General features: G+C 39.5%; 1 protein-coding gene across 1 annotated transcript in view; it reads left to right on the forward strand.

Annotated features, from left to right (window-relative positions):
* The window catches only part of AAMDC (adipogenesis associated Mth938 domain containing), a 38,987-nt gene extending 17,079 nt beyond the window's left edge, over positions 1-21,908 (forward strand). Inside the window, exons 3-4 of the mRNA XM_034995430.1 lie at positions 19,896-19,991; positions 21,733-21,908. Coding sequence (XP_034851321.1) covers positions 19,896-19,991; positions 21,733-21,873 — 237 coding nt within the window. The 3' untranslated portion in view covers positions 21,874-21,908. The remainder of the gene's footprint in view (positions 1-19,895; positions 19,992-21,732) is intronic.
* The last annotated feature ends 3,524 nt before the right edge of the window (positions 21,909-25,432 follow it).

Below are 25,432 nucleotides of genomic sequence, written 5' to 3' on the forward strand. Positions count from 1 at the left end.
TATGCAGTGGTATGCTAGACATGGCTTTCACTGGCTTGTGAGAATTGATTGTTAAATTTTCAGGAATTTTGTAAGCCAGTTTTTAGACACATATTTTAAATTATATAAATTTACTTAAATAAATCATTTAAGACACAGGTAATATATTTAAAATTCATTATTCCTAATTATTTTACTATATTCTATGCTTTTGAAATTATTTACATCCATTGTTATCTGTATGGTGAAAATAGTATATATGTGCTACTGTACATCTCTTATTTTTTTTAAAGATTTTATTTATTTATTTGACAGAGAGAGACACAGCGAGAGAGGGAACACAAGCAGAGGGAGTGGGAGGGGAGAAGCAGGCTTCCCACAAAGCAGGGAGCCTGATGCAGGGCTCTATCCCAGGACCCCGGGATCATGACCTGAGCTGAAAGTAGACGCTTAACGACTGAGCCACCCAGGCACCCCTGTATATCTCTTATTAACTCTGCATTCAATGATGTCACATTGGTATCTTTTTTTTTTTTTTTTAAGATTTTTTATTTATTTATTTGAGAGAGAGAGAGAATGAGAGACAGAGAGCATGAGAGGGAGGAGGGTCAGAGGGAGAAGCAGTCTCCCCGCCGAGCAGGGAGCCCAATGCGGGACTCGATCCCGGGACTCCAGGATCATGACCTGAGCCGAAGGGAGTCGCTTAACCAACTGAGCCACCCAGGCGCCCTGTCACATTGGTATCTTAAACATGGTGGGAGTGTTTTACACCACAGAAATTGGAAAACACTACATATTGGGTTTTTTTGTTTTGTTTTGTTTTTTTGTCTTTGTAACTTTATGGCTTTAAAAAATTTTTTGTGGCTTTAAAAATTTTATTATTAAACATAAGTTTAATTCATTGCAAATTATAAAGAATAATAGACCTGTGTACTCATATTCCAGTTTTAAAAATAAAATCTTAGAAGTTTGATCTCTTTCTCTCCACCCTTATCAGTATCCTGAATTTCCTTTATACTTTTCAAATATCTATCTGTATCCACAACCCATATTTTGTATTGTTCTTCATATTCAAATTTTTATATTAATGGTATCATCTATTGTCCACTTTTTTTTGTATTGAAGTTTTATTCCACTTTTGTCTCTTCTTCTGGAAGCTGTGCATTTTATTTCTATTCACTTAGTGGTTATCTTTAAAACTGTAATATATTAGGTTGAACCACATGAGATTGACAATATTTTATAGATAAAGAGTTGGATTTAGGAATTTCATATAGTTCATCCTAATAAAATCTTAAAGTCTAAAATTAATTCTTATCTTTACCTCAGTACACTTTTCTCTCAACAATTCCCTTCCATCTTACACATTATTGTTATCCAATAATTCAGTTCCTTTAAAAATAGATATTTTCTGGGGCGCCTGGGTGGCTCAGTTGGTTAAGCGACTGCCTTCAGCTCAGGTCATGATCCCAGAGTCCCGGGATCGAGTCCCATGTCAGGCTCCCTGCTCAGCAGGGAGTCTGCTTCTCCCTCTGACCCTCCCCCCTCTCATGCTCTCTGTCTCTCATTCACTCTCTCGCAAATAAATAAAATCTTAAAAAAAAAAAAAATTTAAAAATAGATATTTTCTTACTTTCTTATTTAATTAAGATACTTTGTTTTTTAATCCTTACAATCAGTGTTTGCTTTTATTTACCCACATGTATACCAATTTCCTTGCTTATCATTCCTTCTTGCAATTTGGATCAATTGTGGATCAATTTCTTTCTTTCTTTCTTTCTTTTTTTTTTTTAGTTGATATCCTTGCAAATTCCTTTAGTGAAGATCTGTTGATAAACTCCATTTTTGCTTGTTTGAAAAGGTTCTCATTTATTAATTCTAATTTTTCTGGGTGTTCTAGGTTGACAGTAATTTTTTATCTGTGGGAATCCTGAATGGTCTGATTATGTCCTTTTTGACATTTGTCCTGTCAAAGACATATTTGTTTCTTCTCGGCATCCTACATTACTCTCAATATGGGACAACTTTTAGTTAATTTCCTGACTGGGGGCTTCCCAAATCAGGCTGATAGTGTACATTTGAACTGCAAAGTGATGTGTAGGCAAGTTTGTGATTATAAATTCTCAAGGGACACATTTTTCCCCACACAGAGCCCCAGCTGGCTGAGGCAGACAGGTTTCCTTGTCCTTTTCCTGGATTTTTTTGGTCAATTTTTTTATTGAAGATGGGTTAAGAAGGGCACTCTGCACATTTGGGAGGGGTGTCACAGTTCCATTGTCCCACCTTTCTCAAGTCTTATCTCCTAGTCTCAGAGTGTCTCTTAAATTAACAAGTCAGGAAAGAACAGATGTTGGCGAGGATGCAGAGAAAGGGGAACCCTCCTAAACTGTTGGTGGGAATGAAAGCTGATGCAGCCTCTCTGGAAAACAGCTTGGAGGTTCCTCAAAAAGTTGAAAATAGAGCTACCCTACGACCCAGCAATTGCACTACTGGGTATTTACCCCAAAGATACAAATGTAGTGATCCTAAGGGGCACCTGCACCCCCATGTTTATAGCAGCAATGTCCTCAATAGCCAAACTATGGAAAGAGTCCAGATGTCCATCAACACATGAATGAGTAAAGAAGATGTGGTATATATATACACAATGAATATTACAGCCATCAAAAAAATGAAATCTTGCCATTTGCAATGACGTGGATGGAACTAGAGTGTATTATGCTAAGTGAAATAAGTCAATCAGAGAAAGACAATTATATGATCTCACTGATATGAGGAATTTGAGAAACAAGGCAAAGGATCATAGGGGAAGAGAGGAAAAAATGAAACAAGATGAAACCAGAGAGGGAGACAAACCATAAGAGACTCTTAATCTTTGAAAACAAACTGAGGGTTGCTGAAGGGGAGTGGTGGTGGGGGCTGGCTGATGGACATTGGGGAGGGTATGTGTTGTGGTGAGTGTTGGGTGTTGTGTAAGACTGATGAATCACAGACCTGTACCCCTGAAACAAATAATACATTATATGTTAATTTTTAAAAAAGAAATTATATGAATTACATAAATGAAAAAATAGTTGAATACTGAAAATCTCAGCATATGAATAGATTAGTATAACTCCAAATGTATGTAATTTGTAAACAAAATGATTTCATACTTCTCTTTTTTCTAGAGTATCACGTTCTATGTGACATATACATCCAATGATAAAATTTCTCATTAAAAATTACAATTAAAAAAAAAGGACTATAAGAATAACAAATGCACCAGTGTTACTTCAGTATCAGTTGACCATTATGATTTTCAACTATCTCTTCACTTTTGGCCTCTGGGAATTTCCCTTTCCTTTGTGAGCTCAGCTAAGCATTTCAAGGGATGTTTATTTTTATCCAGCATTTATAGGCATTTTGTTTAAGAAAACTTTTCTCAAGTTTTATAGTTTATCACATTATAAACAATTACACCTACATAATCTGCATAGTAAACAGTCATACCTACATAATTGGGCTCCATAGAAAAAGAGAATTCCAGCACATGCTTTTTGTTCATGCCTTGGTTTTGAACCACATGTACTCATTGTTTTGGTCCAGACATCTAGTTGTTTGTTAGCTACCAACCTTGATCTTAAAAAAAGGAATATACCCGGATTGGTTAAAGGAATGGGAGGGCATTGAGATATAGAAGGGGCAGAATGAGAGAAGGCTGAGGAATAAGAAGACATAATGCTTGTTAACCGAATGACTCCACTGGATTATTTCATAGAGTGAAGCTACAGGGGTGTAAGAGTAGGCAGTAGTATGGTTGACAGAATGTTGCAGAGTTGAGTTTACATCTTCCTTCAATGGACAAGGCATAGCCACTTGAGATATTTATGCAGGAGACTGATGTGTCTGACAAAGATTATCCAGATGTTGGCCGTAAGATATATGTATGTGCCACATTGAAGAGACTTTCTTCCTCCTTAAAAATGGATTTAACACTATATAGTGTACTTTTCCCACATAGGACTGTATGAATTAATATTCCTATTAACCTTATCCTTTAAGGAAAATTAAGGTCAGAGAAGTTATATAACTTGCATAGACGCAGAGCTAAAAAAAAATGTGAAATCAAATAGTAAACCCAGGTCATATTCTAACTTTATTTCCCATTCCTTCCTATTACATCATGATTCCTCTTACAAACTTTAAGATTAAAAACTACAAAACTGAAAATAAGAAACCCTATAAAACTGAGGAGGTACGATTGATGATAATAGGAAAATGGGAAAGGGTTGCCATAAGTTTAGTTTTTATCTTTAAAGTTTTATTTGTCAGTAGAATAAACAAGAGGAGGTATTCTCGAAGACTAAATGTTCTAGTTGGAGGGATTAAGGGCTGGCAAAGATAGAGGAAAAACCGAGGTGTTGATCTGGAGCTCACCTATATAGAGGCAAAGGACATGGAATCAAAGCCATGGAGTCCTCACTGATATAATGGAGACGATAACATTGCCTACTTCGCAGAATTGATCTAAGGATTAATGTACTATGCTAGATGTGATGTAGGCACTCAGTAAATGAAGGTGTTATTGTTAAGTCAGTAGTAGTGTGGGTGGAAATGAGACTGTTGAAAACTATTTAGAAGGTGAAATTAACAGGATAAGGTGATTTACTAGATTTAGCAGGCGAGGGAGAATTCTAGCATGGATAAATGGGTACATGGTGGGCTGTTCATTGAGATTGGGTATATCAGAGCAGGAATTAATGTGTTTGTGTTTGGGGGAAAGGCTGAGTTGAGAAACTGGAGTATGTTGAACTTGAATTTATATTAGGGCTTCTGGATAGAGATATGTAGTAGACATTTAGATTCATAAGTCCAGACACTGTCACATTTTAGCTAGGTAACCTTAAACAAGTTATTTAGCCTTTCTGTGCCTCATTTTAATCATCTGTAAAAGGAGAATAATAATATCTATTTGTCATAGGTTGATGTAAGAGTATGGCATGAGCTGGGAAGAATAAATTTTTTAAATGTATGAAACTTGCCTTCATGCAAATTCATTCTTTTCTCTCAGTCAGTATTTCTCAGGGTCATTCATGAATCTCTTGCATCACAATCACCTAGAGTGCTTGTTTAAAATGCATGTTCTTTATCTCCCTCATTCTCCCCACCTACTCAATCAGAATCTCTTGGGGGTGGGACCTGGAAAATAATATACTTCATGGGGTTGCTGTGAATACTAAATATGTTCATCTTTGTAAAGCTTCCACCACAGTGCCTTTTACATAGTAAATACTTGAATTTTTAGTGATATGGTTCCAAAATTTCCTTTCAATCACATCTCCTATATTTAAAACACACCCAAAGACCTAGTTATTCCATACCAAATACTTACTCCCTTACAAATTTACATGATCTTTCATTCCTTTGTACCTTTGCTAAAACCATTTTCCTTTACTTGGAATTATCTGCTTCCCTTTATACCTGATGAAATCTTATATATCCTTCAATTCTTAGCCTTTGTATTATCTCCTCTCTGAAGCACTTCCTGACAATCCTTGTGAGAATGAGCTGCTAACTCTCTTCTCAGTATTTCTGTAATACTTTGTGCCTCTATTATAGCACTTTGTGCAGTCCACCTGTATTATAATGAGTGTGTATTTATCTGTTTCCCTCATTAAGTGGTGAACTCCCTAATGGCAAGAGCTATGCATTTTAGCACAGTGCCTGTCTGTAAAGTGGGATCTCAATAGATGTTTGCTGCATTTAATTTGTTGTTATAGATATCACTAAACATTCCTTTTTTATTCTTTGTGACATTCCCTCTGAGGAATCACATTGTGATTCCTTTTTTTTTTATTTAAGATTTTATTTATTTATTTGAGAGAGAGAGAGAGCACTAGCAGAGGGAGGGAAAGGGACGGGGGCAGGGGGCAGAGAGTGGGAGGGAGAGGGACAAGCAGACACCATGAGGAGCCCCAAGTGGGGCTCAATCCCACAGCCCTGAGATCACCACCTGAGCCAAAACCAAGAATCGGATGCTTAACTGAATGAGCCACCCAGGTGCCGCTTGTTGTGATTCCTTTTTAATTAGTTTAAAACGGGAAGATTTGGGGGTGCCTAGGTGGTACAGTCAGTTGAATGTCTGACTCTCGGTTTTGGCTCAGGTTGTGATCTTGGGGTTGTGGAATCGAGCCCTACTTTGGGCTCCAGGCTTGGTGCAGAGTCTGCTTGGGATTCTTTCTCCTTCTCCCTGCCCTTCCCGCTTGTGCTCTCTCTCTCTCTTTAAATAAATAAATCTAAATAAATAAATAAGAGGCACATTTTATCATGATTACATAATGGAAATATCAAGAAAATCTATTGTCTTCAACTACTGTTCTTAAAATAACAATACTAAATACTATTGTTAAATAATACTAAATACTACTGCCTCCTCCCAAATCGCTACCAATCATTAAACAACTACTATGTGTGTGGTCAAATACAGCTTTTCCAGGATCACACAACTAATCATTTTTGGAACTAAGATTTGAACCTGAGTCCTACTCTAAAGCCCATACTTTTCTACTGTGTCATACTGTCCTTGCTCATTTCTATCCTAAAGCAAAATTGTCTTATGGGAGAAGATTTTTCTATGTGGAAACATACATGGGTCATTCATTTATATATTCTTTTATTAGGGTGAAAGGAGTCAAGAAGGAAAATATAACACAAGTTTAAAATTAAAAGAAAGCCAAACTGGGGCACCTGGGTGGCTCAGTCAGTTAAGCATCCCACTCTTCATTTCAGCTCAGGTCATGATCTCAGGGTTGTGAGACTCAGTGTGGAGTCTGCTTGTCTCTCTCCCTCCCCCTCTGCCTCTTCCCCTTCTCTCAAATAAATAAATAAATAAATAAAATCTTAAAAAAAAAACAAAAACCAAAAGCCAAACCAATTACCCAAGGACTTTACTCCAGCTTTTAATTTTGAAAAATGTTTAACCTACATATGAATAGCACAATAAATTACCCTACACCCTTTTTTTAAAAAAAGAAGATTTTATTTATTTATTTGTCAGAGAGAGAGAGAGAAATAGAGAGCAAGCACAAGCAAGGGGAGGGGCAGAGGGAGAAGCAGGCTCCCCACCAAGCAGGGAGCCCAATGCAGAACTTGATCCCAGGACCCCGGGATCACGACCCAAGCTGAAGGCAGATGCTTAACCAACTGAGCCACCCAGGCATCCCTCCCCTATACCCTTAATCTAATACTCTCAAGTATAACAATTACCATATTTTTTTCTCTAAACACACACACACACACACACACAGAGACACCTCCTCCCCACCCCAGAATCATTTGAGAGTAAATGTCAGATACCATATTTCAGCATTTCTTTCCTTTTTCTTTTTTTAAAATATTTTATTTATTTATTTGACAGAGAGAGATACAGCGAGAGAGGGAACACAAGCAGGGGGAGTGGGAGAGGGAGAAGCAGGCTTCCCACCGAGCAGGGAGCCTGATGTGGGGCTCGATCCCAGGACCCCAGGATCATGACCTGAGCCAAAGGCAGACGCTTAACGACTGAGCCACCCAAGTGCCCCCATTTCTTTCCTAAGAACATGAACATTCTCCTACATAGCTACAATATCATTATCATAAATAAGATTATCTTTGGTAAAATAGTACTATCTAATACATAGTCTTATCTTCAAATTTCCCCTGAAGTCCCGAAAATGTCCTCTATAACTTTTGTTGGTTTTGTGGTTTTATTTTTGTATATAATACAGGCAATAGGTATAGAGTTGACATAGTTCTCAGAAAGTTGTAGAATTGACCAGACCAGAGGGTCTGGTGCTCAGGGTAGTGCTACCTAAGGAAAGGTAGATGTGCTGAGCTATTCCTAACCCTTTCAGCTCTTGCATTTGTTAGCTTTTGCTTTTGTTTTCCCATTCACCTTGTAAACCTGGTTGACAACAGAAGGCCTATGTTGAGCTTCTTCTATGTTGAACCTCTTCTCCTTTTTTTAAATTTTGAAAATTTTCACACTTACATAACAAATTGGAAAAAAAAAAAAAAGCACTTGTATACCATCAATCTACACTCACCAGTTGTTAACATTCTGCCACATTTACTTTATTTGTCTCCCTCTGGCATACACACTACCCCTCTCCTCCCTTTTTCGATAATTATTTTTGCTGAATCATTTGAAAGTTACTGACATTGTGACACTTGATACTTCATATGAACCCTAAATACTGCAGCATGTATCTACTAAAACAAAGCCATTCTACCAGACATTATCATAAAATTATACTCAAGAAACTCAGCATTGATATAATATTAAATAACATCAATTCCATAGTCAAATTATAATAATTGTTCCAATAAAATAATATGTTTTATGACTTTCCTTGTCAATCCAAGATCCAATCAAGGGTCATGCTCTGCATTTTGTTTTGATGTTACTTTTTTGTTGTTGTTGCTGTTGTCATGTTCTTTAGTCTGTTAATCAAAAACCAGTTGCTCTCCATTTTTTCTCTTTTATGACATGGGTATTTTTGAAGTGTCCAGGCCAGTGTTTTGTAGAACAGTCTACAATTTAGATTTATCCGATTTTTTTCTATCATGATTAGATGCAAGTTAATAATTTTAGGCATGAATGCTTCACAGGTGGTTATATCTTCAATGTGTCATATCTGGAGGCAATGTAAAGTCAGTTTGCCCAGGTACTGATGAGGTTATGTGTGATCATGTGGGTAAGATGGTGGTAAAGGTACATTTTTCCATTTGTAATCAGTAAGTAATCTGTAGAGTAATAATGTGAAACTTGATAACATCTTGTTCCCCAGCAACCTTTTCAGCCAGTGGTTTTAGCATTGACCACTGATCCTTGCCTGACTTTACTAAATTAGTGGTTGCAAAATGATGATGTTTCTATCATTCCTTCTACATTCATTAGCTGGATTCTTCTGTAAAGACAAGCTTTCCGGGCGCCTGGGTGGCTCAGATGGTTAAGCGTCTGCCTTCGGGTCCTGGGATCGAGTCCCGCATCGGGCTCCCTGCTCCTTGGGAGCCTGCTTCTCCCTCTGCCTCTCTCTCTCTCTCTCTGTCTCTCATGAATAAATACATAAAATCTTTAAAAAAAAAAAGACAAGCTTTCCTTTGGCCACTCCCACCATTTTTAGTATCACTATGGGCTCCTATTATCTTTTTTAATTTAATGTATGCTATGTTCGGAATGTGTGTGTCTCCCCCAAATTCATATGTTGAAATCCTAACACCTAAAGAGGATGGTATCAGGAGGTGGCGTCTTTGGGTGCTTAAGTCATGAGCGTGTAGCCCTCATGAATGGGATTAGTGCCTTAGAAAAGAGGCTGCAGAAAGATCCCTTCGACCACATGAGAATAGAGAAGGCACCGGCTCTGAACCAGGAAGGACTTCACAAAAACTCAGTCTATGATCATGGATTTCTAGCCTCCAGAACTGTGAGAAATAAATTCCTATTGTTTATAAGCTACCCAGTTGGTGGCCTTTTGTGATAGCTGCTTAAATAGAATTAGGTAATGTTTTAATCCACTGCCATTAGTAATATTTTTGAGGTTTAAATTGTCCCAAATTTGGCCAGTGTTCTTTTGACATGTTCCCATCAGTTTTTTACCACTGCCTTTGTTTTTTGGCCCGGCAAGATATATATATATCAGCCATTTCTTCAAGGAGCCCTGGTTCCTTTTAGTGAAGAATGGTATCTAGAAATCAAGAGCTGGGTATTAGGTGTGCTCATTGTCACTGAGTTGTCACTCCATCAATAGCGTTTCAGTATACAGAGCCATAAAGTGTGTGTGTGTGTGTATATAAAATGAGTTCATAATGATCCCTCCAGTTTCATCCAGCACCTCAAGATTCTTTTATCCCCCCATTCCACATCTGTGCCTTTCTTCTCACACAGAGAACCCTAATTCCAAACCCCATCAATGTAATTACTTATTTGCTGTGCTCTACTATACACACTGAACATTGTAGGTTTAAACAGTAGAAACACACTTGGTGCGACAAAAGGTTCACACTGGAGGCAGCAACTAGGAAATTGAGATAGAAGGAATAACAGATGCATGGCTGCTATCTCATTTCAATCCACAGCATATGCTCTTTGAGTAGAATGGCTGAGTTACCCTTACTATTTAAATGGTTCCTGCTCTCTTTTTCTAAAAACATATAGTTGAATTCCCATAAGGTGACTGTCTCTATGGCTCCCTGGTGTATATTCTGCATATAAGACATAGTCCCTTGGGGGCGCCTGGGTGGCTCAGTTGGTTAGGCGACCGCCTTCGGCTCAGGTCATGATCCTGGAGTCCTGGGATCGAGTCCCTCATCGGGCTCCCTGCTCGGCAGGGAGTCTGCTTCTCCCTCTGACCCTCCCCCCTCTCATGTGCTCTCTCTCTCTCTCTCAAATAAATAAATAAAATCTTAAAAAAATAAAAAGACATAGTCCCTTGGGGTCTAGTGTAGTTAACTCCCTAACATCTATTCTACCCCAAATGATTCATCTAATCAGTCGTGGTTTAGTTTGGGCATGGGTCTGTGGATCAGTTAGGTTAAAGGCTAAGCTGCTGTAATAGAAATCCCAAAATCTAGTGGCTTAAAGAAGATAGAAATATATTTCTCTCTCTCACATTAGTGTGGCCCGCCTAAGCTGGGGGCAGGGAGGACAGCTCTGGGGGTACTGCCAGGGGCCCTTGGTTTTTTTCTCTCTGTTGCTCCACCATCCTGTAGAGCATTTGAATGGTGGCAACTAGTTGTAGCCATGCTGGAATTCTAACTCGAAAGGAAGGTCAAAGAGAAGAAAAGCTCACACCCGGTGTTTTAAGGCCCAAACCTAGATGGATCATTTTCTTCTGCTCATGTTGCACTGAAGCTTATCCTGGTGATAGCATAGTCACACTGCCATAGGCAGTTGCAAGAGACAACAGAAAATGGAGTCTAGCTGGGTGGCCATAGGACCCCGGGTGGAGGCAGAATGGATTGGCAGTCTGTCACTTGCCACTATGAGATGTGAGGGCAAGTCTGTTAATGAGCTTTTGGAAGATATTTCCACTCTTCTAAACCAGCAAAGAAGCATGTTACAGGATCACGTATCTGTTTTTCATATTTCGATCATTTTAGTTGCATAAAATCTGTTGTCCTTGCAGTTCTATGTATTTTATATTGTGCATTTAAAAATTTTATTTTGAGAAGGGGGCCGCAGGCTTTGCCAGATTGCCAGTGTAGCCTGTATCAACAAAAACAAAAACAAAACACAAATAGGCCTCTGCCCTGGCAGAGACAGGAAGGTCTTTTAAGAGGCTCTTCATTCAGGCAAACGATAATGAGAATGTGACTCAGGAAGGGTCTACAGGGCACAGAGACCAGAGATCCTTTAACCTTCACTCACAGAATCTGCTTTTATCAGCAACACAGCCAGATAACAGCTTTGCCACTAACCATTTATTTCAGCAGAAGGAAATGCTTCCTTGAAAGTGTGATTCAGGAAGGTTTTCTCTTCATATTTAACATAAAATAGGAGGAGATGTCCCAGCTATCTAAGATGCCACTCTGTTGTTTAGCTGCTATAATGGACGTTATTATTAGCTGGACATTTTCCCACAATTAATAGTCTTCCCCCAAGAAAAAACAATGAGCTTTTGCAACCTCACATGGTATGACGGAAAGCCTCTTAAAGAAGAGGAACAGACTCAGATACTCACGCAGGGAAGAGAGCCTTAGTGGTTTGCCCCAAGGGATTGGAAGAAGCAGAGGAGGGGCTGGTGACAGGTTGAGGACACCTCAATAACAGGCCGATGCCCCAATCACAGGCCTCTGCACAAGGCTGTGAGTAATCACCCCCCAATGCCTGGATCCACAGGCTGTTGCCGAGTTACCTCTCACTGCTCTCTCTGACACCCTGGGCCTGCGGTACAGCACACAGCAGCCACATTTGTCACTTGAGTTCCATTGATCCGGCGACTCTGATGGGCCGCGACTGTCTTCAGTCTCTGAATCTCCCAAGGATTATGGTTTTGCACTCTCACTGACCTTTCACTTGATTCTGAGCAATGGTCTTGTTTCCTTATACTAGAATGTGAGCTCTTAGAGTCTGGGAATCATGATGCTCCTCAAAGTAGATGCGATTCTTTGTTAGATGAAGCAATCTTTCGATGTTTCAGTTAAGCGCGTTTACTTAAGGAAGGTGAAGCTCTCCAATCCTGATTTGTAATTCTATTAAATATTTACCTTGGTCATAGCCCCAGAAAAATACTTTAAGTTCTGTATAGCATAACTGCAGCTCAGGCTGGTTCTAGGATTGATCACAGGCCCATTGAACTAAAAAGGCATCTAATCTAATCCTCTTACATTTCTTTAAGAACCAATTATTGTAATCACGTGAAAAAATAGCCCCTTTTTTATTTTGCCTTTTAAACATCTATGAATGGAAATAACGTTACAGAAAAAGAATCTATCCTCCCCCAATCTCCTGTGGTGTTCGTGGAGAACAGTAAAGCTTGAGGCAGAGGTACTGTTCAGAGCCACCGGGGCCCTAGCTCTGCATCTTCTCCCAAAAGGAGGACTATACTCTTACTGCAGATCGATTTGGTTCACTCGACATGCAGGTGTTCCAACTTAGAACACTCTTTGGTAGTCCCTTAAACGTAGGCTCATACAGTCTTAAGTGTCAGTTCCTTAGGAAGATGCTAATGATGTAAGTCTGAATATAAAAGTGTATTAGTGAGAGAGACTGGCTTTGTTCTCAGCTCTGGAACACCCCCTGACTGGGTGAAGAATGTCAGCAGCACTTGCACACTCCATAAGGAATCAAGAGCCATGGAGAAAACCGGCAAAGATATGCTGCATCTGCCCCTGCTTCATGTAGCCACCTGTCTTCTTTTAAGTGTTGTTTCCTTGGCTAACTAAATGAGGAAGCAGGGAGTATGTGTTTGTGCCTGTATGTGGTCTCGTCCTGCTAATCTATAACCTGCCTGTACTATATACTTTTAAAAAAATTATTTATTTTGAAATAATTTCAGACTTACTGAAAAGTTATAAGAAGAGTGAAGAGTTCTCATTTTTACCGAGATCCAAATGTTAACATTTTATCATATTTTCTTTATGATACTATCCATCAATAGATATTTTTTCTGAACTGTTGTAGGTCTTATACCCCTTTACTCCTATATACCTATATGTAGTTCTCAAAAAATAAGGACATTCTTCTACATAATCACAATACAGTGATCAAAATCAGGAAATAAGTGTTGGTACACTTTAATATACAGATGCTATTAATATTTTGCCGATTGACCTGATAATACACATGTTCCATTTATTTGTCATATGAATGAGATCATAAAGTATATAGTCTTTTGAGACTTCGTTTTTTCACATAGTATAATACATTTTAGATTCTCTCATGTTGTTGTATCAATAATTTGGTCCTTTTTTATTGCTAAGTGGTATTCCAGTGTTGGATTATAACACAATTTGTTTATCCATTCACCAGTTGGTGAACATTTGGGTTGTTTCCATGGGACTACTGCAAATAAGACTTCTTTGAATGGTTGTAGTTAACACTGCTGTATGATCTATATGAAAGTTGTCAGGAGAGTCAATCTCAAGAGTTTCATCACAAGGAAAAATGTGGTTTTTTTCTTTCTTTTTTTTTTTTTTTTGGTATCTGTATGAGATGATGGATGTTAAGTAAACTTATTGTAGTAGTATGTTAAGTTAGATCATTATGCTGTGTACCTTAAACTTACATGATGCTTTACATCATTTGTATCTCAGTCAAACTGGGGGAAAATATACAGTGGGATAGGCTACTTCAAAGTCTAGGAAATAAAAAATTTAATCTCTCCTTTCACCAAAAAAGCTGCTGTACACATTTGTATACATATTTTTGTGTAAATGTGCTGAGTCGTGTGATAAATGTAGGTTTTTTGGGAATTTTTGTGTGTGTGTGTGTGATAAATGTATGTTTAACTGAGAAAATGCCCAGCTGTTTTCCAGAGTCAGCTTTACACTTCCATTAGCTATATACAATGGATCCAATTCGTATCCTCACCAGCATTTGATACCTCATTATAGTTTTAATGTGTTTCCATGGTGATTTATGATAATTGAGTGCCTTTTCATGTTCTTCATAGCCATCCATGTATCTTCTTTGGTAAAGTGTGTGTTCAAATACTTCACCTATTTTTATAAAAATTGGATTGTTTTTGTATTGTGTTTTCAGAGTTCTTTATATATTCTGGATAAAGTCCTTTGTTGGATATGTGATGTGCAAATATCTTCTCCCAATCTGTAGATTTTTGTTTTATCTTAACAGTGGTGAGAGAAAACATGCTATGGTTGAAGAACTGATAGACGGCCATGCATGATACAGAACATGAAGAAAGCGGTATGCAGTGATACTGGAGAGGAAGCTGGGAACTTACAGACCATGTTAAGGAGTTTGACATTTATTGTTAAAGGGCATTGAGAAGTCACTGAATGCTCTGAAGTGGAGGGGTGACATAAATGGGTTTGTGTTTTAAAAAGATTCCTCTGGCCACAGTTTGAAGAATGGATAATCGGAAAGCTACAGTGGTTTTATGGGGACCAATTAGAAAGTTACTGCAATAGTCCAAACAAGAAGTAATGGCATCATAAACCAGGGTAGTGGCGGTGGAGATGGAGAGGAATGGACAGATCCAAGAGAAAATAAGGAAATAAATGTCTAGCTAATGCCCGTTATATCCAGTATTTGGGGGAAATTATATTTGATGTTTAGCTGTAGATTTTTCTTGGATGTCTTTTTTTTTTTTTTTAATTTTATTTATTTATTTGACAGAGAGACACAGTGAGAGAGGGAACACAAGCAGGGGGAGTGGGAGAGAGAGAAGCAGGCTTCCCGCCGAGCAGGGAGCCCGATGCGGGGCTCGATCCCAGGACCCTGGGATCATGACCTGAGCCGAAGGCAGACGCTTAACGACTGAGCCACCCAGGTGCCCCTCTTGGATGTCTTTTATCTAAAGAAGATTCCTTTCTAGTTTCATTTGCTGAGTTTTTTGTTGTTGTTTTTTTAAGATTTTATTTATTTGAAAGAGAGACAGAGAGAGAGTGAGAGAGCACAAGCGGGGGAGGAGCAGAGGGTGAGGAAGAAGCAAGGCTCCCCACTGAGCAGGGAGCCCAATGCAGGACTTGATCCCAGGACCCTGGGATCCTAACCTGAGCCGAAGACAGACACTTACCCTTACCCAACTGAGCCATCCAGGTGCCCCTGCTGAGTTTTTGGGGTTTTTTAATCATAAATACATTAACTTGGTTAAATGCTTTTTATGCATCAATTGAGATAATTTACATGCTTTTTTTTTCTTTATGGTGAACTACATTGATTTTTCAATGTTGAACCAATCTTGGATTTGTTAATGTTTTCTTGAGGATTTTCATTAAATATTTAAAAGAAAATTCACCAAAGAAGTCACGTGTGCCTAGAATTTTTTCTTTAAAACCTAGAAAGGTTTTATTATAAGTTGAGCAGTGCCTGGGTGGCTCAGTCAGTTAAGTGGCCGGCTCGTGATTTCTACTCTGGTCATGATCTCAGGGTCCTGGGATTGAACCCTACATCCAGCTCCCTGCTCAGCAGGGAGTCCGTTTGAGGATTCTCTCTACCCCTCCTCCTACCCCTCCCCCTGCTTGTATACGCTTGCTCTCTCTCTAAAATAAGTCTTTATTTTTTTATTATTTTTTTTATTTTTTAAAAGATTTTATTTATTTATTTGACAGAGAGAGACAGTGAGAGAGGGAAACACAAGCAGGAGGAGTGGAAGAGGGAGAAGCAGGCTTCCCACGGAGCAGGGAGCCTGATGCGGGACTCGATCCCAGGACCCTGGGATCATGACCTGAACTGAAGGCAGACACTTAATGACTGAGCCACCCAGGTGCCCCTAAATAAGTCTTTTTTAAAAATAAATTATAAAATCAATCTCTAACAGCTATAGGACTATTCAGATTTTCTATTTCTTACGTATTTTTAATAAATTGTGTTGCTCAAGGAATTTGTCCATTTCATCTGCCATGTTTATTAGTGTAAAGCTGTTCCCAGTATTTTTTTCTTATTCTAATATCTGTAGGATCTACAGTGATGTCCCCTTAATTCTTTGATATTTATGATTTATGTCTTCTCTTTTTTTCCTGATCAGTCTTTCAAAGGTTTTATAAATTTTATTCATCCTTTTAAAGAATCAAGTTTTGACCTTGTTGATTTTCTGAATTGTTTCCCATTTCATTAATCTATATACACATATATTCATTATTTTCTGTCTTCTACTTACTTTGGATATGATTTGCTTTTCTTTTTCTAGCTTTCTAAAGTGGGAGCTTAGACCATTGATTTTAGACCATTTTTTTCTATTAGTATTTAAAGTGATAAGTTTCCCTCTAAGCGTATTTAGCTGTATTCCACAAATTTTAATATATTTTTTCCTTTGTCCTTTGGTTAAAAATACTTTGTTCAGTTTCCAGTTACTTTGTGGCTTTTCCAAATATCTTATTGTAAACAATTAAGTCTATTTTGTCAGGTAAGATATTCTGTATTATTTCATTTCTTTTAAATTTACTGACATTTAAATTATGGCCTAAATTTTACTCTGTCATAGTGAATGTTCCATGTACTTGTGAAACTATATGTGTTCTGCAGTTATTGGGGGTAGTAACCAGAAATGTCTATAAGGACAAATTGATAGTGTTGCTCAAATCTTCCGTTTCCTTAAGGACTCTTTGTCTATTTGTTCTATCAATTACTGAGAGAGAGTTGTTAAGATTTCCAGCAATGAGTGGTGTTGTCTATATCTCCCCTTAGTTCTGTTATTTTTGTCTTTATATTTTATAGCTCTTTTACTAACAGTATACAGATTTGGAGCTGTTATATTTTTGTTGATGAGTTGGTCCTTTAAGCATCATGATACGACACTCTATCTGTAGTAATACTTTTTGTCTTAAGGTCTACTTAATCTGATATTATCTGAATAATATGAGATCAATCTGATATTAATATAACTATACCAGGGGCTCCTGGGTGGCCCAGTTAGTTGGGCATACAACTCTTGATTTTGGTTCGGGTCATGATCTTGCAGCAATGAGATTGAGCCCACATGGGGCTTTGCACTAGGTGTGGAGCCTGTTAAAGATGCTCCCTCTGCCTCTGCCCCACCACCCCTCTCTCTTAAAAAAAAAAAAAATTAGGGTGCCTGGGTGGCTCAGATGGTTAAGCATCTGCCTTCAGCTCAGGTCATGATCCCAGGGTCCTGGGATCGAGTTCCGCATCGGGCTCTCTGCTCCTTGGGAGCCTGCTTCTCCCTCTGCCTCTCTCTCTCTCTCTGTCTCTCATGAATAAATAAATAAAATCTTTAAAAAAAATTAAAAAATATATATATGCCCCCACACCATCTTTCTTATTAGTGTTTGTGTTTTATGTCTTTTTCCATCCTTTTACTTTCAACCTGTGTCTTTGTATTTAAAGTGCCTACCTTGTAAATAGTGTTTAGTTGGATCTTGCTTTTTAATCCAGACAATCTTTGCCTTAAACTCTTTAGGGGCGCCTGGTGGCTCAGTCGTTAAGCGTCTGCCTTCTGCTCAGGTCATGGTCCCAGGGTCCTGGGATCGAGCCCCAGCTCCCTGCTCCACAGGAAGCCTGCTTCCCCCTCTCCCACTCCCCCTGCTTGTGTTCCCTCTCTCGCTGTGTCTCTGTCAAATAAATAAATAAAATCTTAAATAAATAAATAACTCTTTAGTCCAATATTATTATTGACATAGCTATGTTTAAGAGTTTCATCTTGCTATTTGCTTTCTGTTTGATCTCATGTTTTTCATTCCTTTTTGGGGGGTTAATCAACTATTTTTCAAATATTCCATTCTGTATCCTCTATGGTTTTTTTAAGCTTATGTGTGAGAGAGAGACAGAAACAGAGAGAGAGATTGTTCTAGGGAAGATTCAGGTTCACACTTGAACTAACAATTATTCTACCTGCAGTGGGCCAGGCACTGGGCTAAGCACAACTCTATGTGGTCAGTAGATTTATTTCTTTCAAGTTTCAAAAAAGTTGCTCCCTGGGTTATAGTATTCTAACGAAGTTCATTAAACTGAAAGTTAAACATGTTTCAGTTCAAATCCCAGCTCCACCACTTAAAAGTTGTGTCATCTTGGCCAATGTGTATATATTTTGTGAGCTTTAGTTTCCTTATTTATAAAACAAGAATGGATGTTTTAGTGCTACTTTATAGGATCACTATAGATACCACATGGAGTAATTTCTATAGATGTATTATGAAAACTGTAACTATAAACATGTTAAGATATTTCAGGAATTTTTTTTTAAGATTTTATTTATTTATTTGACAGAGAGAGACACAGCAAAAGAGGGAACACAAGCAGGGGGAGTGGGAGAGGGAAAAGCAGGCTTCCTGCGGAGCAGGGAGCCCGATACGGGGCTCGATCCCAGGACCCTGGGACCATGACCCGAGCTGAAGGCAGACGCTTAACGACTGAGCCACCCAGGCGCCCCAAGATATTTCAGAATTTAATGAAAAGACTCATTTACTTTCCTTATACCTTTAGAAATATATAAATTTCATTCCTATCTCCTCTATCATCTTTCAAAACTAAGAAACTCTTCTTTCTTTGGTACATTTGTTGTCTTCATGGTATTTTCAGTTCTTTCCTTATACCATCTCTAACTGTGATTAGAATGTACCCCTTCCACAACCACTGCATCAAGGCATAGTTCTTTCTGCTCATACTTCAAGACCCAATTAAAATAGCATGTCATTCATGACAACTTCCCACTCATATTTATTCACTTGCTCTTCTGAGACCCTCGACTCTATTTTATCTCATCCTATTGTAACTATTTCCACACAGTCACTAACCTTAAGTGACTAAAACTCCAGGGACTGTTTGGTTCATCTCAGTATTTCCAGTATTGAGTATAGAGCCTGGTACAGAGTAAGTTCAGTAAATACCTCTTGACTGAATGAAAGGATAGAGATAGACAAATCCGGGAAGGAGAGCTTTTATCGCCAAGCTTCAGTGCTGAGACTGTCATCCCTGTACAGATACGTAGTAGGTGAAGCCCAGTAGTTGGGCTGGTATTTACTAAACTCCCACTTTCCTATTTGCTGCAGTGGAAGCATTTCAGAAGCCACCATCCTTTAATGTTGGATTAATGTCATTAAACACCTTATCTTTAATATCCCTGGGAGAATCTGACAAGACCTTATGGAGTGATAGGTTTTAAAGCATCAACAGAAGTTTTTTTTGAGTTAAGTGGGAAAGGAGCTCAGAAAAGGTAGATTCTTATGAGTCTCTCCACAGTCCGAATTTTGGCTTGATGTGCAAGTGCTTTCTTCTCCCACCCTCTTTCTATTCATTCACTTGTTAAACTCTGGTCACACTGAGCTACCTTTAGTACTCCAGATTTTTCTTTCCTCTGAGACTTTGTTCATGCTATTCCCTGTACTTGGAATGCTTTGTTCCACTGATTTCCTTTAACCTGGCAAATACCTCTTTGTCCTTTAGGTCTCAGCTTACATCTAGGCTTACCTCCTCTGGGATGCCTTCCCTGACCATTTGCCCCGATCCTACAGGTCTGAATTAGGTGCTCTTTCTCTGTGTTCTCACAACACCCTGAACTAATGTCCTTGTAGCACTTGTAAAACTATTGACATTTCTTTTTAGTCTCCTATATTTTTCACTAGACTTAGCATTCCTTAAGGCATTGAATCTTCTATTATTCCCAGGGCCCTGAATGATGCTTGGCACAAAATAAACCTCAGTAAATATTTTCTCAGTGAATTAATGGGTGAATGAATGAATCCCACAAGAATGCCAACTGCAAAGAAAGGTTAAAAGAACGGGTAGCTGGTATACTTTCTCTTTCCATATCCAGCATTCTCCTGGTGTGCAGCCTGCAGATGTGGAGGAAGTTGTCAAGAAGGGTGTACAGACCCTTGTGATTGGCCGAGGGATGAGTGAGGCCTTGAAGGTAGGTATTGGGGAGCACAGCATTCCTGAGGACAGTTGGTAACCTCTTGGACCTTTACCTTAGAAATATGTCCTTCTTGGGAGCTCATCTCAGTATATGATGCACCCTCATTTTGCTGAGCCAGTGGATGGCTCAGGATAAAATAAGGGATGTTAGTACTCTTCCTCATCGGGGTTGGACTGTCCAGTCTCTACCTTACCCTAGGCCTGTGTTGTTTCAACTATATTTCAGAAATTCTTCACTCCTGGAATTCTCAAGCTCTATAACTATCAATATTTGGTTCTTTAGATTTTCACAGTACTTCACACTTCTTTTTGTACTTCACATTTTTATAGAACTTTTTATTCTTTCCTTGAACACAATCAAGTTACGTGTTTTTCCCCTTTCGAAAAAAATACTTATTTTTATTGCACTTACAGAAATAATACATGCTTATTGCAAAACCGTTGATGCAGAAATGTTGAAGTAGAAAAGTGGAAGATCCCCACCCCCATCTCCACATTTGATGTTTACAGCTCCATGCAGCTGCAAATATATACTCTTAGGCGTACAGATATACATGTATACACTTAGAATCATTTTTACATAAATAGGATCACATCGTATTTTCTGTAACTTCTTACTCACGTTATTACATTGTGGACAGCCCTTCACATAAGTATAGAGAGATCTACCTCATTCTCTCCTTTATATAGATGTCCTAAAATCTACTTCCCTACCGATAAAGGTGCTATTTATTTATTTTTTGTTTAACCTATTTTTCCCATTAAAATAATTCCTTTCTATAAGGCTATTGTTATTATAAAATTGTTCAAACATAGAAAAATATAGGGCATTTAAAAAATATTTCAGAGCTCCTTCTGAGGCAGAATCTAATTAAAGTCAATTTAAAATAATATTCAGCACAAGCCAGAGTTAAAAAAAAATATCCAATAATAGCTGCCACTATTGAGAATCTTTTATATAAATTAATTTACAAACATTCATTCAGTGCCTTCTATGGGTCAGACACTCTTCTAGGCACTGAGACAAGATAAAAGACAAACAAGGTTCATGACCCTCTTGGAAAATTAAATAGTAGACAATTTCAGATCGCAACAAATGCTGTGAAGACAGACTTATGAGGGGCTGCTCTAAATGGAGTAGTCAGGAAAGACCTTTCTGAGGAGACATTTGAGCTGCAGTATCCATACATTAGTTAACTTCATCCTCACACCACCCTGTGTGTATTTTTATCCCCATTTTATAGAGAAGGAAACTTTAGATAGCTGGCCTACATGGCAAAGACTTTAGACTCAGGTTGGACTGACTCAGACATTATTCACATTTACGTGCTAGACATTTTCTGTGCCTTAGCTGAATTAGTTTTCATACTAGCCCTGTGAGCTAGGTATTATTATTCCTATTTACAGCCATGGAAACAAAGGGTCAGAGAATTGAATTCACTTACCCAAGGTCACACTGCTAAGATTTAAATCCAAAACTGTCTGACTCCAAAATCCATCCTCTTCCCATTTCAATTTCACCTGAGTTTTGTGCATGCATGATGCTTCTGTCAACTTCTTAGAAGCCTGCTGACTCCTTGGGGCTCCCTGTCAAATTTTGGACTGGTGACACGCTGGGTGATCGAGTAGTGACCGTTATCATTGTCTAATTTTGTAGAGAACCCTTGCCTCATGGCAGGAAAGGAAACCCAGGAGGGCCTTTCCCCTGACTTACTCATCTTTTCTGCTCTTCCCAGGTGCCTCCATCCACTGTGGAGTACCTCGAGAAACAAGGCATTGATGTGCGGGTCCTCCAGACAGAGCAGGCAGTGAAGGAGTATAATGCCTTGGCTGCCCAAGGCATCAGAGTGGGAGGGGTCTTCCATTCCACATGCTGATGGAGCCTTAAGGAGAATAAATCACTAAGCAACAATGCCTGTGATCATCACTCTTAGCATCTCCACACCGGCCTCCCCAAGCATTTTTCAACAGCTGTTCACGCCAGGTCCTGTGCTAGGCTTTGGGATGCATGATAACTAAGGCCAGGTCCCTGAGGGGAACTGAAAATCAGGGGAGAAGACAGATGTATATAATACACTAAATGTTAGGCCAGAAATATGAGGAAATAAGGGCAAAAATAAAGCTTTCTGCTTTGAAGGCCAAGGAGAAGTTTCAGAACATTAAAATTACATTGCAGTTGAAGCTTTGGAATGTTTACCCATCAATTCAACCCAGTTTTATTGAGTACCTGATATGTCAGACACTGCTGTAGATTCCAGAGAAACAGCAACAAAAGTCTTAGCCTCACAAAGCTTCTAGTCTTCTTTTTTCCTAAAATTTTATTTGACAGAGACACAGCGAGAGAGGGAACACAAGCGGGGGCGTGGGAGAGGGAGAAGCAGGCTCCCCACTGAGCAGGGAGCCTGATGTGGGACTCGATCCCAGGACCCTGGGACCATGACCTGAGCCGAAGGCAGACGCTTAACGACTGAGCCACCCAGGCGCCCCACAAAGCTTATATTCTAGTGGAGAAAAGAAACAATAAATCCATAATGTAAGTAGAACCTGTTATGAAGAAAAATAAAGCAGAATAAGAAGACAAAGAGTAAAGAAGGCTATTTCAGGTATGTGGTCAGGAAAGGTCTCTGTGCAGATGGCCAATGAGCAGAACCCTGAGTGAAGTGAGGGAGCACTCCAGTAACAGCAATGGGAGGAGCTTGGCCCTGATACTCTGGATTCTAGGCAAGCTGTTCTACTAGCTAAACCTGAGCCTAGCTGGACAGTTCTCCCTGAGCCGCAGATTCTCTTGCTGTCAAATGATGGGTCTAGACTAGATGATCTGTAACCGCCATGGATAGTCTTTGTTAAATACCAGCTATCTTTTGTGAAGCCTTAGAATAGAACTCTAATAATTAAATTATAAGCATCACCTTAGTTTTCATTCCTCCCCCCCCCCTTTTTTTTTAAAGATTTTATTTATTTATTTGAGAGAGAGAGTGAGAGAGCACAAGAGGGGGGAGCGGGAGAGGGAGAAGCAGGCTCCCCGCCGAGCCGGGAGCCTGATGCGGGACTCGATCCAGGGACTCGATCCAGGGACTCCAGGATCATGACCTGAGCCGAAGGCAGTCGCTTAACCAACTGAGCCACCCAGGCGCCCATTCCTCCCCCTCTTTAAAGAGGAGTATGGGCTTTGGTGTCAAATAGCCTGGACTTTGAACTGTGGCTTTCTACCACTCGCTGGTTGGGCATTTATTTAATCTCTTAGAGCTGCAGTGTTCTCATCTGTCAGATAGGGATAATAGTACCTGGAGTTATTTTGTAGGTATCAAATGGGGTGATTCATACAATGTCTTAGCACACTGCTTGGCATGTAGTGAGGACTCAATAAGTTGAAGCCATTGTTGTCATTATATTTTGATTAATGGGTCTGCTGTGTGTCAACTAGTTTCATGTTATGGTTCGTAACATATGGTTCGCAGCCTATTTCATAGATGTGTAGAATGCTGGAGCCCAAAGGAATTATTGACTCTATTCTCTCATTTATTCTCTTTCATGCCCATTTACTGAGTCCGCTAATTTTTTCTGACTAGTTATTGCTGGGCCCTGGGAGTATGGGAATAAGTAAGTTAGAATTCCTGCCCTCAGGAGTTACGTGAGAGAGAAAACAGACAGTGATACAGTGTGTTAACATTGTAATAGTTACAAGGTCCAATGATGGCCTAAAGGATGGCCTAATCCCACCGGGATGGAAGGGAAAGTAAGGAAGACATCACGAAGACCATGACACAAGCTGAGTCTTCAGAATAAGGTGTTTGTTTAATCCCCAAACATTTGGCAACTTTTAACTAAACATTTACTAAGTCAAGTATTTATCACGACCGTAACTAATACCCCAGCCCTGCTGAAGCCACAGCCCCAGAAAGCTGGTTTTTGCTCCGCATGATCCCGTTACCTCCTTGGCTCAGTTGGGCATCTGACAAGGCAGCCCATGCACAGACTGAACAGCAACTTACGATGTGGCCTGGCAAGAAAAGGTGAGCTAAGACCATTGGAATGGAAAGTGAAGGGATCTTTCCAAGTTCACCCAGCAAGGAAGTGGCAGAGCCAAGGTAAGAACCTGATGCTGTGTCTTGACGTCCTTCTACTATACACCTCCTTAAAAGGCCTATCAGAGTGGGGCACCTCACTGGCTCAGTCAGTAGAGCATAGGACTCTTGATCCCAGGGTTGTGAGTTCAAGCTCCACGTTGGGCGTAGAGTTTACTTTAAGGAAAAAAAGGGAGGGGGTTGTGGGAGTAAGATCCTCACAGACCTGACTCCCAGCCTGGAGGTCTGGGGAAGTCCTGCTTAGTGCCCTTTTTGCAACCAGCCATTTGACAGATACAGGATCTTTCTAGATCTCAGCTCAGAAAGCTGAGGCACCTATGTAGCTAGGAGGGTATTTGATGAAATTCAGACTGTTTCTCTATTGATGCAATCGACTTTTTTTTTTTTAAGTGAAATGTAAAGTGAGACATCTCCAGTGGGTGTTGAACTGGGTGTGGGTGTAATCAGTGTTCCTAAGTGAGTTGTCTCCACATTAGAGAGAACTTAGTACAAACTTCTTAGAGACAGAAGTATCTGGCAGGGAGATCATTAAACTTTGTATAGAACCTGCTAATAAATAGCTCCTATTTCTGAATCTGTTCTACATGGTCATTGCTGGAAATGTACAGAACTGGAGAGAAGCTATTTTTCCACATGACACTACACTTAGTCCTATGTCTTAATCATTAAGCCCTTTGATTTGATTTGTAGGTAGCACAGCCCTCTCTGCCCACACTTAATTTCTTCTAGCTTGAGTGGTTCTAAGACAAGAATTCTACCAAGTGCTTTCTGTGCACCCTCTAATTCTGTTCGCAGAAGTCAATCATGTCAAAGCCAAATATAAAGTCCTTTTGGAAACCTGCATCCCAGGGCTGGCTCCTGCAGGCATGCCGTGGGACTGCTAAGTTTGCTCTGGATTCATAGACTCATTCACTCCTGCCCTGCCTGGTACGTGCTGGTAGCTGCGCTGGGGACACCACACACGTTTCTTACTGTGCAGGGACTCAGATTAGTTGGAAGAGACAGACGTAAACATACGGTGATGGTACTGACATTGCAACCTGCCACGAAGCTACCTAGAGAGCTGTTTTGCCTGTCTCAGAATAATTTTAACATTTATTTATCATTTATTTTTTAATTGGGTATTTTTTTACATGAAAATGCAGATTTCTGGCTCTTCTGGAAGAACCAGAAGATCTGATACCACCAGGCCCACACTTAGAAACCACTGAGCAGAGGGGCGCCTGGGTGGCTCAGATGGTTAAGCGTCTGCCTTCGGCTCAGGTCATGATCCCAGGGTCCTGGGATCGAGTCCCGCATCGGGCTCCCTGCTCCTTGGGAGCCTGTTTCTCCCTCTGCTTCTCTCTCTCTC

The sequence above is a fragment of the Mirounga leonina genome, unplaced genomic scaffold (genome assembly GCF_011800145.1).
Source record: "Mirounga leonina isolate KUSES-001 unplaced genomic scaffold, KU_Mleo_1.0 Mir_92, whole genome shotgun sequence".
NCBI classification, from domain to species: Eukaryota; Metazoa; Chordata; class Mammalia; order Carnivora; family Phocidae; genus Mirounga; species Mirounga leonina.